Raw genomic sequence first — 12,647 nt, 5'->3', positions numbered from 1 at the left:
CATATTACCAAGATCGCAATATCGACCATTTAGTAACAAGATAATGATTATAGTGCACTACCAAGGAAAACAATCGACAAAAATCCTCCGATCACAAATATCGAACTATGTTTCAATATCTGTCAGACATTTGTGTGTTGGTATCGTTTTGCTTGTCCAATCGTTTTCTTTTTGTCCTTTGATTTTTCATTAATTTTAGGTATCATATTTGTGTTGTTCTTTTAATTTATTCACCAGCACCGAGCACATAACACTACTGTTGAAAAACCAATTTTCGTGGTTCGTGTGTTTTGATTACACTTCAAATACCAAAAGAAATGTTTTTTTTTTGTTGTTGTTGTTGTTGAAAACTTAGTTGCTCAAATGAATTCCACGAATAGACTTCTACTACGGACTTTACTTTTTATGAGCAACTCGGCGGGTGTTTCTAGAAAAGGAGAGAATGTTTACCCTACCAGTGCACCTGGTACATGATCCCAGTTTTTCAGTGAGTTCCAGTTGATCATGTACTTTCGTTTCTTTGTATTTTTCCTGTCAGGTCTTTGTCCATTTTTTTTTATTACCGATCGCAGTTCCCTTGATTTCTCTTTTTAAATGGATAAAAATAACATTGAATTGATTATCCCTTTAAGTATATATATGTATATTCACAAATAAACAAATGTAACTATTTCAAATTACTTTATTTTTTTCATATTTATTTGATCAGAAATCAAATCTACTTTATTTAAATCTTAATAAATGACTTGAAATACAATATAAATGATAATGTAAATAAAGTTTCTATGGCAACAGAAACAAAAACAAAATTCAATAAATATCACAGATTATGCAAGTTCAGGACAGACACCATTATAACGTATTAAAATATACTCAAATTAACAAGTTCAAAGAGCATCTTTATAACTTTGTCTTTTATATTTCAATCCTATAAAAACAATAGGATTGTTAGTTGCACTTCATAGCTTTCCACTATAAAAAATAACATATGTTATGATACATGTTATATACCATCAGTTTAAGGCCTTCTTTTGAGTAAAGAAATTCAACTTACATATTAAAATAAAGTCATTTCAGGATGATGTCCAATAATATTGTCACTGTACAGATTTTAGAGACTGCGTACCTACATTTTTTGTATATGTCAGAAATTTAAATGAAAAAAAAAAACATTTAGCATAAGCATACAACCACTCACATTTAAAAATAACTATCATAAAATGAGCTTTTTGCAAAAAAAAAAAAAGAATTGTCTATATTCAATATACATGCAACAGTTATATTTGACTGAATGTACCTGGGACAAATATATATATCCCTGTAATTACTGAAAATATCTATTTTTATACAATTTATATACTTTTCGTATTGCCATCCTGAAATAAGATATGCAATGCTGAAAAATATCGGATTGAAATTCAATTACATTTTATACATACAGATGTTTCTAATGGTTTGTACACAGCCAAATGTGCCACACATGAAAATCATATGGTTTGCAAACATATGTTAATCATGTGAAGTAAGTGTCATATGATAATCATGTTTCAATTATCAAATGATTATCAGATGACATGTTTTTCACAAACATATGATTATCACATGTTTCAAAACCAAAATTAGCATCAGAGAACCATATCACATGCAAGTTGTTTTATGATAATGATACGATAACCATAAGATAATCATGTGATTAATAACCATATGATTGTCATTTGAATCCAACACCATATCATTATTATATGTAGCCTTTTTTTGCTGTGTATGAATCTAAATTATTGCAGTTTAAATCAAAGAGCATTCTATTCTAACTTACTTTCAAATCACATCTTCATGTACATTATATCTACATGTAAACTTCTATAATAGAATATGTTCAGGAAAATAGCAAATTCAGTTAGAAAAACTTGATTTAACATTAAATCTGCTACAAAATATATACTTTCTTGAAGATGTTTGAACACTAGTACAAGTCATTGTAAGAATCAGTCAAAAAAAGAGAATCTGTATCATACAAACAAACCTGACTCTTTAACTGTGGGAAATTTTCTCTATATGATCTCATCATCACAGGATATCAATCTAATTAAAAGGAATTCCTATTAAATGTTCCATTCAGTCACTGCATGTAGGATATAACAACACTCCATTCTACTTTCTGTTCAGATGACCATTTCAGAATTCTTTGGTTAAATGCTTTCAAAATTGAGAATGATGAAAGCTGACTGGCTGAACAGAAAGGCCATCAGAACAAAAAGTAGAATGGAGAGTTGTAAGATCCTACTGAATGGAATGATTAAAAGGTCTAATTTTAATCAGATTGCACTGAATATATTTAGGAATTTATGATAAGAATATCTGATAATAGTGTTTTTTTTACTGGAGTTATCTGCCCTTCAAATGTTCATTTGCAGTGCATTTCAATGTATTAACAAAAATGGAATCTCTTGTCTTTACTCCACCACAGAGATGATACAAATAGTCAAATCACATCATCAAAGCAGTGTGTTTTTTATACCCTGCCTACAAAAGCTGACTTTTAAGAACAAATATTAATTAAGGAGACTTGGAATAAAGTTTCTTCCTAACAAACAAAATACACAAATACAAATACATAGCTCTGTAAACATCACACAATTGTAAATCTAATTGCAAGATGCCTAAAAAGGCACATTTTTTAAAATAAAATATAACATTTTAAAATATTTTTTCCCAAATATTTTCTTATTGCATAGACATTGCATTCCTAAAAATAAAACAGAATCTTCATGTAAAAATTTTGAACTAGGTCTATGAATTTGAAGGTTAAAATTCATAGTCCATAATCCTGAACTTTTCATTAATTAAGTTGTTAACGGTCTAGGTTGTGTTGCTGTTAATATTGTGTTTATATTGTCAGTCCTTTCTTTGAATTCTGTGTGACCAGTGGCTAACTCACTGAAAAGGAAGGAAATAAGTAATGAATATAAGGGGTTCACTGACAGGTACTGGACTTCTCAAATTCTAAATGAAAGGTCCCCCAGAAGACAGTTCAGGTCCTCAAAAATAGAGGACAGTCTTCATGATAGTAATAAATACAAATTTAACCTATGACCTTAGAAGCTGTGAGAGCCTGATTTCAGTCTGACTGGAAGTTAATCTAAGCATGTTACCTGGTAACCTAGATGGACAACATTGGTATATGTAGTAAAATCCCAGCAGGCAACCTGCAATAACTGCAAGTAAGGATCTTACTTGATCTGTATCTTGAACAAAAACAAAATAGTTCACACTTTAAAATTTTGAAGTTATGCAAAAAAATAAAGCAATAATAAATAAAATGTACACCAAGAAACATGGCTAAATTCAAGTTGCAAATTCCTTCTTTTTTTTTTTGGGGGGGGGTATTAAATAAATATCATACATGGCAGTATTTTTGCTATATACAAGTCAGTGCATGTCAATATAATCTCTTTTCCCCTTATTCCCCATGATCTGTATTCCATAAAATGTGACCTTAAGGAGGTGGACCTAGGGTAAGAGAAATAACTCCTTGAAATCAGTGACATGTTTGTATCATATTCACATTCACCGAAGCCTATCAAGCTTTCATTTGATACAGAATGAAATCAGTCCAAGTTACATTGATGATTACATGAGATTGATGAAAAATGCTGAATACAAATGTTTCAATGATTTGTAAGAGTTGGATCCTTACCCTAGGTCTACCTCATTAAACCCATCCAGGTACTTATAGCCTACCTAAAATTAATATCCCCATCCCCATCACTATCTAGTTCTTGTAGTAACAATTCTACTTCCTCCTTTGTAAGTTTTATTCCATTCTCCTGCAAAGAAATAAAACACAGTTTTTAACTTGAAAGCTTGTACAAATTGAGATAAATAAAATCTTTGTTAAAATAAAAAGAACAAGCACCTTGTAGACATATGCCCCCCACTGGTGCAAAAAAATGCAATACTGATAACATCTGTACAATTTGTCTACCAGATAATCAAACTTGTGGTGCAATATGATCAACTACAAATAGTTACTAAGAATCCTATCAAATTTGAACAAAATCTGTCAAGCAGTTTCCAAGAAGTTGCTTACACAAGTGTGACCAGACAGACAGACAAACAAACAATGGTATTTCTATGCCCTTTCCATATAGTGGGGGGGGCAAAAAAGTGCTTTAGGGCAACTTGTGTTTGCTGACTTTTATTTTCAGGCTGCCAGCTAGATATCAATTCAATCATGATGCTTCTTATTTTGTACTCTATCCAAGACTTGTCTACCTAGCTTGTCTCCCATAATGAAGGTATCTCAACTCATTCCCACCAACTTATTTTCATGATGCATGAGAAATTAGCAAAAACTAAATGTACATAAAATCAGCAGGTTTACAGTTAAACTTATAAAAATAAAATGTTTATAACAAAAAATATAATGTTATAAACAGTCAGAAAATTAAAAGGAAAAATTTCAATATCAGTACAATTGTTCTTATCACACGGAACAGAGGTATTTTCATACGAATGGTACACACAAGACAAACCTAAAATAAAGAGAAACAGGATAATTCTACCCTTAAATACATGAATGAGAACTCTGTTTTGAATTCTAAGAAAATATATGAGGCATCCATAATTTTGGCAGATATTACTTGTTTGTATACACTGCATCAATACAAATATTACAAGTTATTATCTCCCCTTACAAAATTGACAAAAGTTTCTATATTTGTGATCATGAGCCACAACAGATTTGCATTCATGTGACATACCATTCTTGTGATCATGTGACACGAGATTTATGGTTATGTGACACGACAGATGGTCATGTGACACAACAATCTGGTACCTGTTTAGTAGAAGAGGAAGAAGCAGCTCTTGTTAATCGTAGTAATGCCGTTCTAGCACACTGATATCACAAAGCAAAGTATAAAAGTAAAGTCACTGTATCTCACTGATATAAACAAGCTTTAAAATAAAATAAAGCTAAACTAGAAAAACTGTGACCAAAGTTCACTAAATTTATCTATATTGTACATGGGTATTTGCCAGTATTTACAATGACTAAGGTTAGATGAGCTCACTTGCTCATCTTTATTTGATTTAAATACCCCAACAAAGGAATGTAAAAAACAAAAAGTCTTCAGTATTAACAACTTCATAAGCAATTACTGGTAATGATTTTGAATCAAAGCATCACAATGGAAATATCAGAAAAAAATAACCAATTCCTCTCCTCGGTCCCCCTTGGGTTGGAAAATTTACTCAATTATATAGGAATCACTTGGCCATGACAGAGCTAGGTCTCCTCTTAGGCCCGTCAGGGTCCTATTATTATCAGAATCTCTGGATCTGCCTCTGAAACTTATTTATCTACAATTGTAATATTTACAAAAAATGTACAGTTACCTCTAAGCCTTGTTCAAATTCCTCATATGATATACACATACTGCCATCCTTATCTAACTGACTGAAGAAATCTATCAATTTCAAATTATTTTTCTCAATATAGTTCATAAGTTTCACCATGGGATGAATTTTGGCTTTGGGTTTCATTGGTGGTTCCATGCCACCATGCCTCATTTTGATACTTGGTAATTGTTCCTGCACTTGTCTGAATATTTCTTCAAAGTCTTTGTTCACAAGAATATCCTGTTAAAAAGATTTAATTTTATTTTGAAATAATTACACAGACAAACAACTTATGACTTAAAATATTGAAAGAAAATATTATCCCTGAATAATAAAAAAATAAAAATAAAACAGGATTACCTCCCTTTACCTGATTTTGTCAAATTTAAAAGTAGAACTTACGTGTCAAATATTTAGAGTGTTCACTGGTAATTATACACAAACTAATAAACATAATACATGTACATACAATATCACATTTAAAAATGAATTCATTATTGGTTAATAAAATAGGTATTGTGAAAAACAAAAACAAAAATGTACAGAGAAATAAAACTTTGAAAAGCCTAATTTAAGATTTTCATGACTAGAGCTAACATTTTCTGCTCTATGATACACAGATACTATGTTAGGTTTGTTTTGAGGACTACACAGGCAAAATTATTTCACATGATTTTCACACAAATTTCACATTGTTTTCACCTGAACTGAGCAAATAAATTTTGTGTCAAGAGTTCATGTGAAATTCATGTGAATCGAGCTTCCACATGAAATTCATATGAGTTGATCACATTCAATTCATGTTAAGTGAAGTCAATTTCATGTGAAGTTCACATGAATTTCATGTGAAGCTCGATTGACATGAATTTCATGGGAAAAATATCTGTAGAAAACTTACCTCAAAATCTATTTGTTCTATGACACAGTTAGGGTTCCGTAATATTGCAGCACAGATTCCATAACATCCTGCACTCTGCATTGGATTCTTTCCAAACTGTAAAAAAAATAACCTTAAGTAAAATTGAAAATCTGAGATGTTCATTCTACATAGAACAGTTGTCTCATGTAAGAGTAATCAAGGGAACTAAGATTCTAGTGAAAACTGGGAGTATGGACCAGGTGCACTGGTAAGGTAAGTATCCTATGCCATTCTAGAAACTCTCACCTAGTTGCTCATAACAAGTCAAGTTCAGGGTAGACAAAAGAGGAAATGAAAATATGACACAATGAACTTTTCAGATTTCATGCTGCAGATGAATACACTGTAACAATCTAAACGTCCCCTTTTTTGCTTCAGTATAAAAGCACAATACTATAATATCAAATGAAGATTAAGCAAGACATAATCAATAAAACATGCATGGCAGTGAACTGTTTGAAGAGTATATATCAACAAGATGATGTCAATGATGTACAATACATATGTATATGGCTGATTAATATTGTATTAGTAAACCCAGTATCGTAAACGTGGTTATTGACAAGGCATTATACTAACTAATGATATCATTATACATAACCTTACAGTAAGAAGTTTTATGGTTAATATGGTAAGAAAAAATTTCCAATCAACTGTACATTTGAGACCTGAAGCTAGCATGTCAGTAACTGCTATATTTCTGGAACATATCTGCGCAACGATTTGATGGATCATTGACAGCTGACTGATTGATTGCTGACAGATCGATAACCAATGACCTGAGACTGATATGATCACAGTTTTTGTTAAGTAAAATGGTAAATAATTTGTTCTAGAATGAAACTAAAGAAAAATAAAAGTATAAATTGGAGTTTAAATCTATTGCATTATGAAAATATGTGTAAAATTGACAAAAAAGACAACAGAAACCATTTGACTGCTCTGCGGTCACATGATGCGACCACCTGTTTAATGGATCTGCTTGATGGATAGATGACTGATTGGTAATTGATGACCGATCGCAATTTTTGTTGCACGGATCGGTTCAGGTACTGTAGTAGTCCAGTTGAGACCTAAAGCTAGCATGTCAGTAACTGCTAGTTACTTCCAGTGTTTAGTTTTACTGTTTGTCTTTTTTAAAGCTGATTTCATGTACATCCATAAATCATGAAATAAAATACCTTTAAAACTTTTAATGAAGTATTTTCATTGGCTGAAAGACCTTTGCCTATTAATACCGCTGCTTCTGTAGTAAGTCTACAGTTCCTACAGAAGACAAAAATCATCATATATAATACAACATACAGAATTTAGACATTCATATCCTTATTTCATTAGCTAATCAGATAATGCATAACATTGTTATCTGATGCCATAAAAAATCATTGAGAATTATTTCATCAATAAAATGATAAAAGGGTGCTGCTGGTGTGTTGAAGCATTTAAAAAATTGACCAAATCGAGATGCATATCTATATAAATATACCCATTTGTCATTTAACCAATGTAAAAGTCTATATCCACCGAACAAGGGGAGAACAAATGGACAGATACTGTGATCTCTATAAACCTTCTACAAGGTGGGGGTATATAAAAAAAAAAAAAAAACAACAAAAAATAATCCTACATTATATTGAGTTCCTCTAAGACCTGGTTGTTCTTAATGGCATCACATAGAGATATAGCTCCTTCAACTCCAAAACCATTCCAGGATAAATTCACTTTCTTCATAAAATCATTGTTCTGAAAAAGAAAAGAACACACACAAATATCAAGGTATCAATGGCCTATGGTGCAACAATATTTGCTAACAAGATATTCCCAAATCCACATACAGTTAGACCCTACTGAGTACAACCATGCAGTTTGTGGTTAACATAAAGAGGTTAGTTTTGAAATTTACCATCTTCACTAGCTAAAGATACAAGGGAGGGGAACGAGACTGTATCACATAGGCAGAGAAAATTATATAGATTATAGTTACATATTCTACCATTCATGATTAAAACATTGGTAAGGTTTGAATGAATTCACACCATTCCAGTTTATCATAGATTTCAGAGATATCATTAGCAGCTACACACATTTTGGGTTCAGGACTCGACAAGATCCATGTAATTGATAAATATTTTTCACTTTAAGTTAATAGATCTGGTCTAAGGGAGACAATCCAAACTTAACAAAAACAGTCAGGAGAACTGGAATAACTCTTCATTCAAGCTTCGAAGTATTAGTCTTATAAACTGCAAGTTCTACTATTTTATTTTTGTATTACTGTTTTAACAAACCTTAATTCCCTGTCCTATAGCTATAGCCCCTTTCCTTCGTATATTATTCCAGCTTATATCCAACTCTTTCAGTGTTGTGTTTTCTGCTATGGCTGGTCCCAATAACAATCCAGCTATTTCTCCTAGTCGATTGTGACTTAAGTTTAAGTATTCTAACTTTGCTGATTTCTACAAAGATATACAAAATAAACCTGGATAGAAAAACTTGTTGACCAAATTAACAGAAATTGATGTTTTTTTTTGTGAAAAAAAAGCATGAACTATGACTAACCCTTGCTGAGTGTAAAGACTTCAACATGACAGAATCTTGTGTTAAAATATAGTTAAACCTGTTTAAACATGACCCTTCTGGACTGTAGAGTTTGTCTCGACCTGTTTAAACATGACCTATCTAGACTGTAGAGTTTGATTGGTTTAAACAGGTTTTACTGCAAAAGTGCAAATACAGAGAAATTGATTGTTTTAGATTAATAAACTTTAATTCCTTGTAAACTTACTTGCAATGCATCAGAGAAGAAAATTGCACATTTGTCATCAAATTGATTGCCTAGAAAGATAAATCATCAAATTCAAATAGGTGCCATCTTAAATGTTCTTTAACAACAAATCAGTTGCTATAATTCTGTAACAAATTTGGAATACTGAAAAAGTCTCCCAAAACAGCTTTTGTATTTGTTGTGGCTCATATTTGGTATATATGAGATTTATAGACACAGTATATACTGTATATACCATATCAAGTCACAAGAACAATATGTACATAGGCAGATTAAAGAAGGGGGCCCTTGGCCCTCCCCCATCAATTTGTCAAATTCATGAAAATATGTTATTTCTGTGTATAATTGCATGTAAAATGTGTTTATCAAGGACTTATTTATACACCAGCTCTTCCATTTGTGATTCCCTGGATCCACCACTGGGGTAAATTATATCCTACTGACTTATATCATACTATCAGGATGTACACAGCTAATTAATATTCACACAAATTCTTCATTTCCATTATATGTATCATCACATCTTGTTTGTATATAAAAGGAGAACATTTAATTGTTTTTAAAATGTTTTCAATTAATCCTGTAGAATATTAATGCCCACATTTCTTGTTCTCTCCTTGTACTTTCAAAACAATGTTCAATACATTTCTTTTCAGTCTTTTTGTCTTATTTAATGGCAAAATGTTTCCGACAAGGAAACAAGAAGCCCCGGTTACAGAGTATAGACACATTTTGTCAACACATGACATTAATGAACCAATGCACCAAAATTCATAAAGGAGAAACAATACATCACTGTATTGAATTAAATGGTTCATGATTGGTTTTAAGTGTAAGTATTTGTAAGAATCAGGCATAAAGGGAAAAATCAGAAACATGCATGTCAACCCCCCCCTCCAATCTGACAATATTATATACTCAAGGATAATTTTTTTATTTGAATAGACCATTCTCTATATCAATGGCTTTGCGCAAAAAAAAGTTCATTAAAATCTTAGAAAAATGAGGTTTCTGACAGAGTTATTTGCCCTTGAAATGTTCATTTTCAGTGCATTTTAATGAAATTGTAACTCAAAGGTCCAGCATAAGCATGATGGGAAATCTTGTCTATTTCCTTGATTATCATGGTGCAAGTAGTCAATTTACACTACCAGAAGGGTTTTCTATACCCTGTTTCACCTACTGCCTGATTCGTACAGGGACTGACACTTAAATTGTTTCTGTATTGACCCTGTTATTGACCCTCAGCCAGATATTTTGACTTACACTAGTACAACAAGCCAAAACATTGCTGATATTAATACCAACCTGATATTGTGAGATGTGTTAGTGTAGTATTGTTTTTAATAACTTCCCCAATCTGTTCAGCACTGGATAATCCTAATCTGTTATCATTTAATGTCTGAAAAATAAAGGACATATTGTTTCAGCTAGTAAATATCAACATTAAATAACTAATAAACAGGTGGTCTGTAAGCTAATGCCCACCAGTGATATTTCAGAATATGTAGAAAAAATAAACCAAGTTGTATACACAAAAAATGCCACTCATAAAACCATATAAAGTGCAACATATGATTACCACAAACATATGTAAGCACCCCAATATTTACACATAAGAATCATAAACATACAATAACCATATGTTAGCATCCTCAATATTTACAAATGATTATCACAAACATATAATACCCATATGCTAGCACCCCAATATTTATACATGAGAATCAAAAACATATAATATCCATATGTTATCTCAAAATGTTATAATGAGAATCACCAGCATATAAAAACCATATGTTAGCACCCCAATATTTACATATGGGAATCATATTTTAATCATATTACAATCATGCTGCTATATATGATTGTCATATGAATTTAGCAACATAAGACCATCATATGACATATGTACAATTTGCCTGTGCAAAACAGTAAGTTGTCCCTAAGGTTGAAATGCTGTCACAGACCCTATTAATCTTTTACTTTTTACAGAGATTTACTTCTTTTGGTTTAACTCTAACACAATTTCATTTCAAATTTATGATTGTAATTAGTCTTGATTTGAACAATTTTTTTTTCTTTTTAGCCCCATCCCCTAAAAAGAGGAAAAATTAAAATTTGTATTCCACAAATAAAAGTTCCCTATAGTAATAGATTTAAATTGCTTACCAGTTCTGTGATGTAGATATTTTCTTTGAGCATGTTACAGACCATGAGACCACCAGTATCTCCTAACCAGTTATCGCTAATGTCTAACTTAACAACAGTTGTGTTTGACTGAAATGGAATGTAAAAATCAATGAATCATATGTTATATGACAAAAAAGAAAACTGCGAGAAATTCATTTGAGTTTGGAGTTGTCTAAAATATGATTCAAGTGAACAATTCACAAAGTGTGATATATCAATTAATGCAAAAAACAAAAAAAAAAAACAAAATAAAAAATACACCTATTTTTTTTTAATCTCTGAAAAATCATACCTTTCCCCCTCTCCAGTGAAAAAAAATAACTAAAATAAAAATTAAATTAAACAAAAACATATACAAAAACAAAAAAACAACATCAAATTGAATTATCTCCCTTAATTTGAAAGTAATGGTATTTACATATTAACATACAAACATGCATGAGAATATTTTGTGTGGTGGTTCCCACAAACCAACAAAAGGAAATACAAAAACTTAACTATGGACATGACTTACTGCTAGAGATCTGGCTATACATTTGATGCCATCCTCCCCGAGTTGGTGGTGACTCATAGTTAATTCAGGTTTATCCATGTGTCTGATGAAGTAGGAAGCAGGTACTATTCCAGCCTTCTTACAGTCATCTATGTAGTCTGTCTTTCTGTCGTAGGCACTTGTAGTTTCTATAAAATATAAGAAGTACCTCTATGAAACCTATATACATTCTATATAATTACCATATGTTTATTAATGAAATCATTTACATCAATCATTTCCATGGAAATGAATAGAAATCTATGAGATTGTATTACTGGTATGTGACTATGATTATAAGTCTTATTGACATATAATAAACCCATTAATACATGTGATATTTTCATGTTAAATTGTACTGAAAAAAAAAATTGAATTATTTCCCTTTAACTTCTTTTTTTCTTTTTTAATGATGGGAACATGGAGCAATACACCATACAAATAATTTTTCAAGAATTTTGAATCAGATTAAAGGAACTCACATAAATAAACAAGTATGCAGGTCTATAGCTGTACCAAAAATTGTTTCTTTATACCCCAGAAATCCAAGAAACAAGAATATTAAATATAATTTTCACTCAAAATAAAAACTAAAACACTTATGATTTACAGGTCTGTAGATTGTTTTAAAGAGTAATTGACCACTACCACAGTATATACATCGTGAAGATACTACATACTACCACAAACTAACAATAATATCTACAGACAAACAATTACCATGCCTATTATATAGTTACTCTTTTTGCACTTCTCATGCATTTTTGAGTTATTGCACAGTGTTGTGTGGAGAGGTAAATGGGTCTGACAGCTTG

At 31.3% G+C, this 12,647-nt stretch overlaps 1 protein-coding gene across 7 annotated transcripts in view; it reads right to left on the bottom strand.

Moving 5' to 3' along the window:
- Positions 1–668: 668 nt before the first annotated feature.
- The window catches only part of LOC148606042 (uncharacterized), a 43,341-nt gene continuing 31,362 nt past the window's right edge, over positions 669–12,647 (bottom strand). For all 7 annotated transcript variants that reach the window (XM_088544222.1, XM_088544223.1, XM_088544224.1 and 4 more), the window contains 11 exons: positions 11,815–11,981; positions 11,280–11,387; positions 10,416–10,509; positions 9,108–9,157; positions 8,611–8,778; positions 7,950–8,065; positions 7,504–7,588; positions 6,302–6,397; positions 5,401–5,643; positions 3,742–3,827; positions 669–2,937 (listed from right to left, as the gene is read on the bottom strand). In XM_088544222.1, coding sequence (XP_088400348.1) covers positions 2,844–2,937; positions 3,742–3,827; positions 5,401–5,643; positions 6,302–6,397; positions 7,504–7,588; positions 7,950–8,065; positions 8,611–8,778; positions 9,108–9,157; positions 10,416–10,509; positions 11,280–11,387; positions 11,815–11,981 — 1,307 coding nt within the window. In that variant the 3' untranslated portion in view covers positions 669–2,843. The remainder of the gene's footprint in view (positions 2,938–3,741; positions 3,828–5,400; positions 5,644–6,301; positions 6,398–7,503; positions 7,589–7,949; positions 8,066–8,610; positions 8,779–9,107; positions 9,158–10,415; positions 10,510–11,279; positions 11,388–11,814; positions 11,982–12,647) is intronic.

Source organism: Perna viridis, chromosome 9, assembly GCF_037379345.1.
Source record: "Perna viridis isolate PV_CMFRI_1.1 ecotype Kerala chromosome 9, ASM3737934v1, whole genome shotgun sequence".
Classification (NCBI taxonomy): Eukaryota; Metazoa; Mollusca; class Bivalvia; order Mytilida; family Mytilidae; genus Perna; species Perna viridis.
This window is presented reverse-complemented; position numbering and strand designations above follow the sequence as displayed.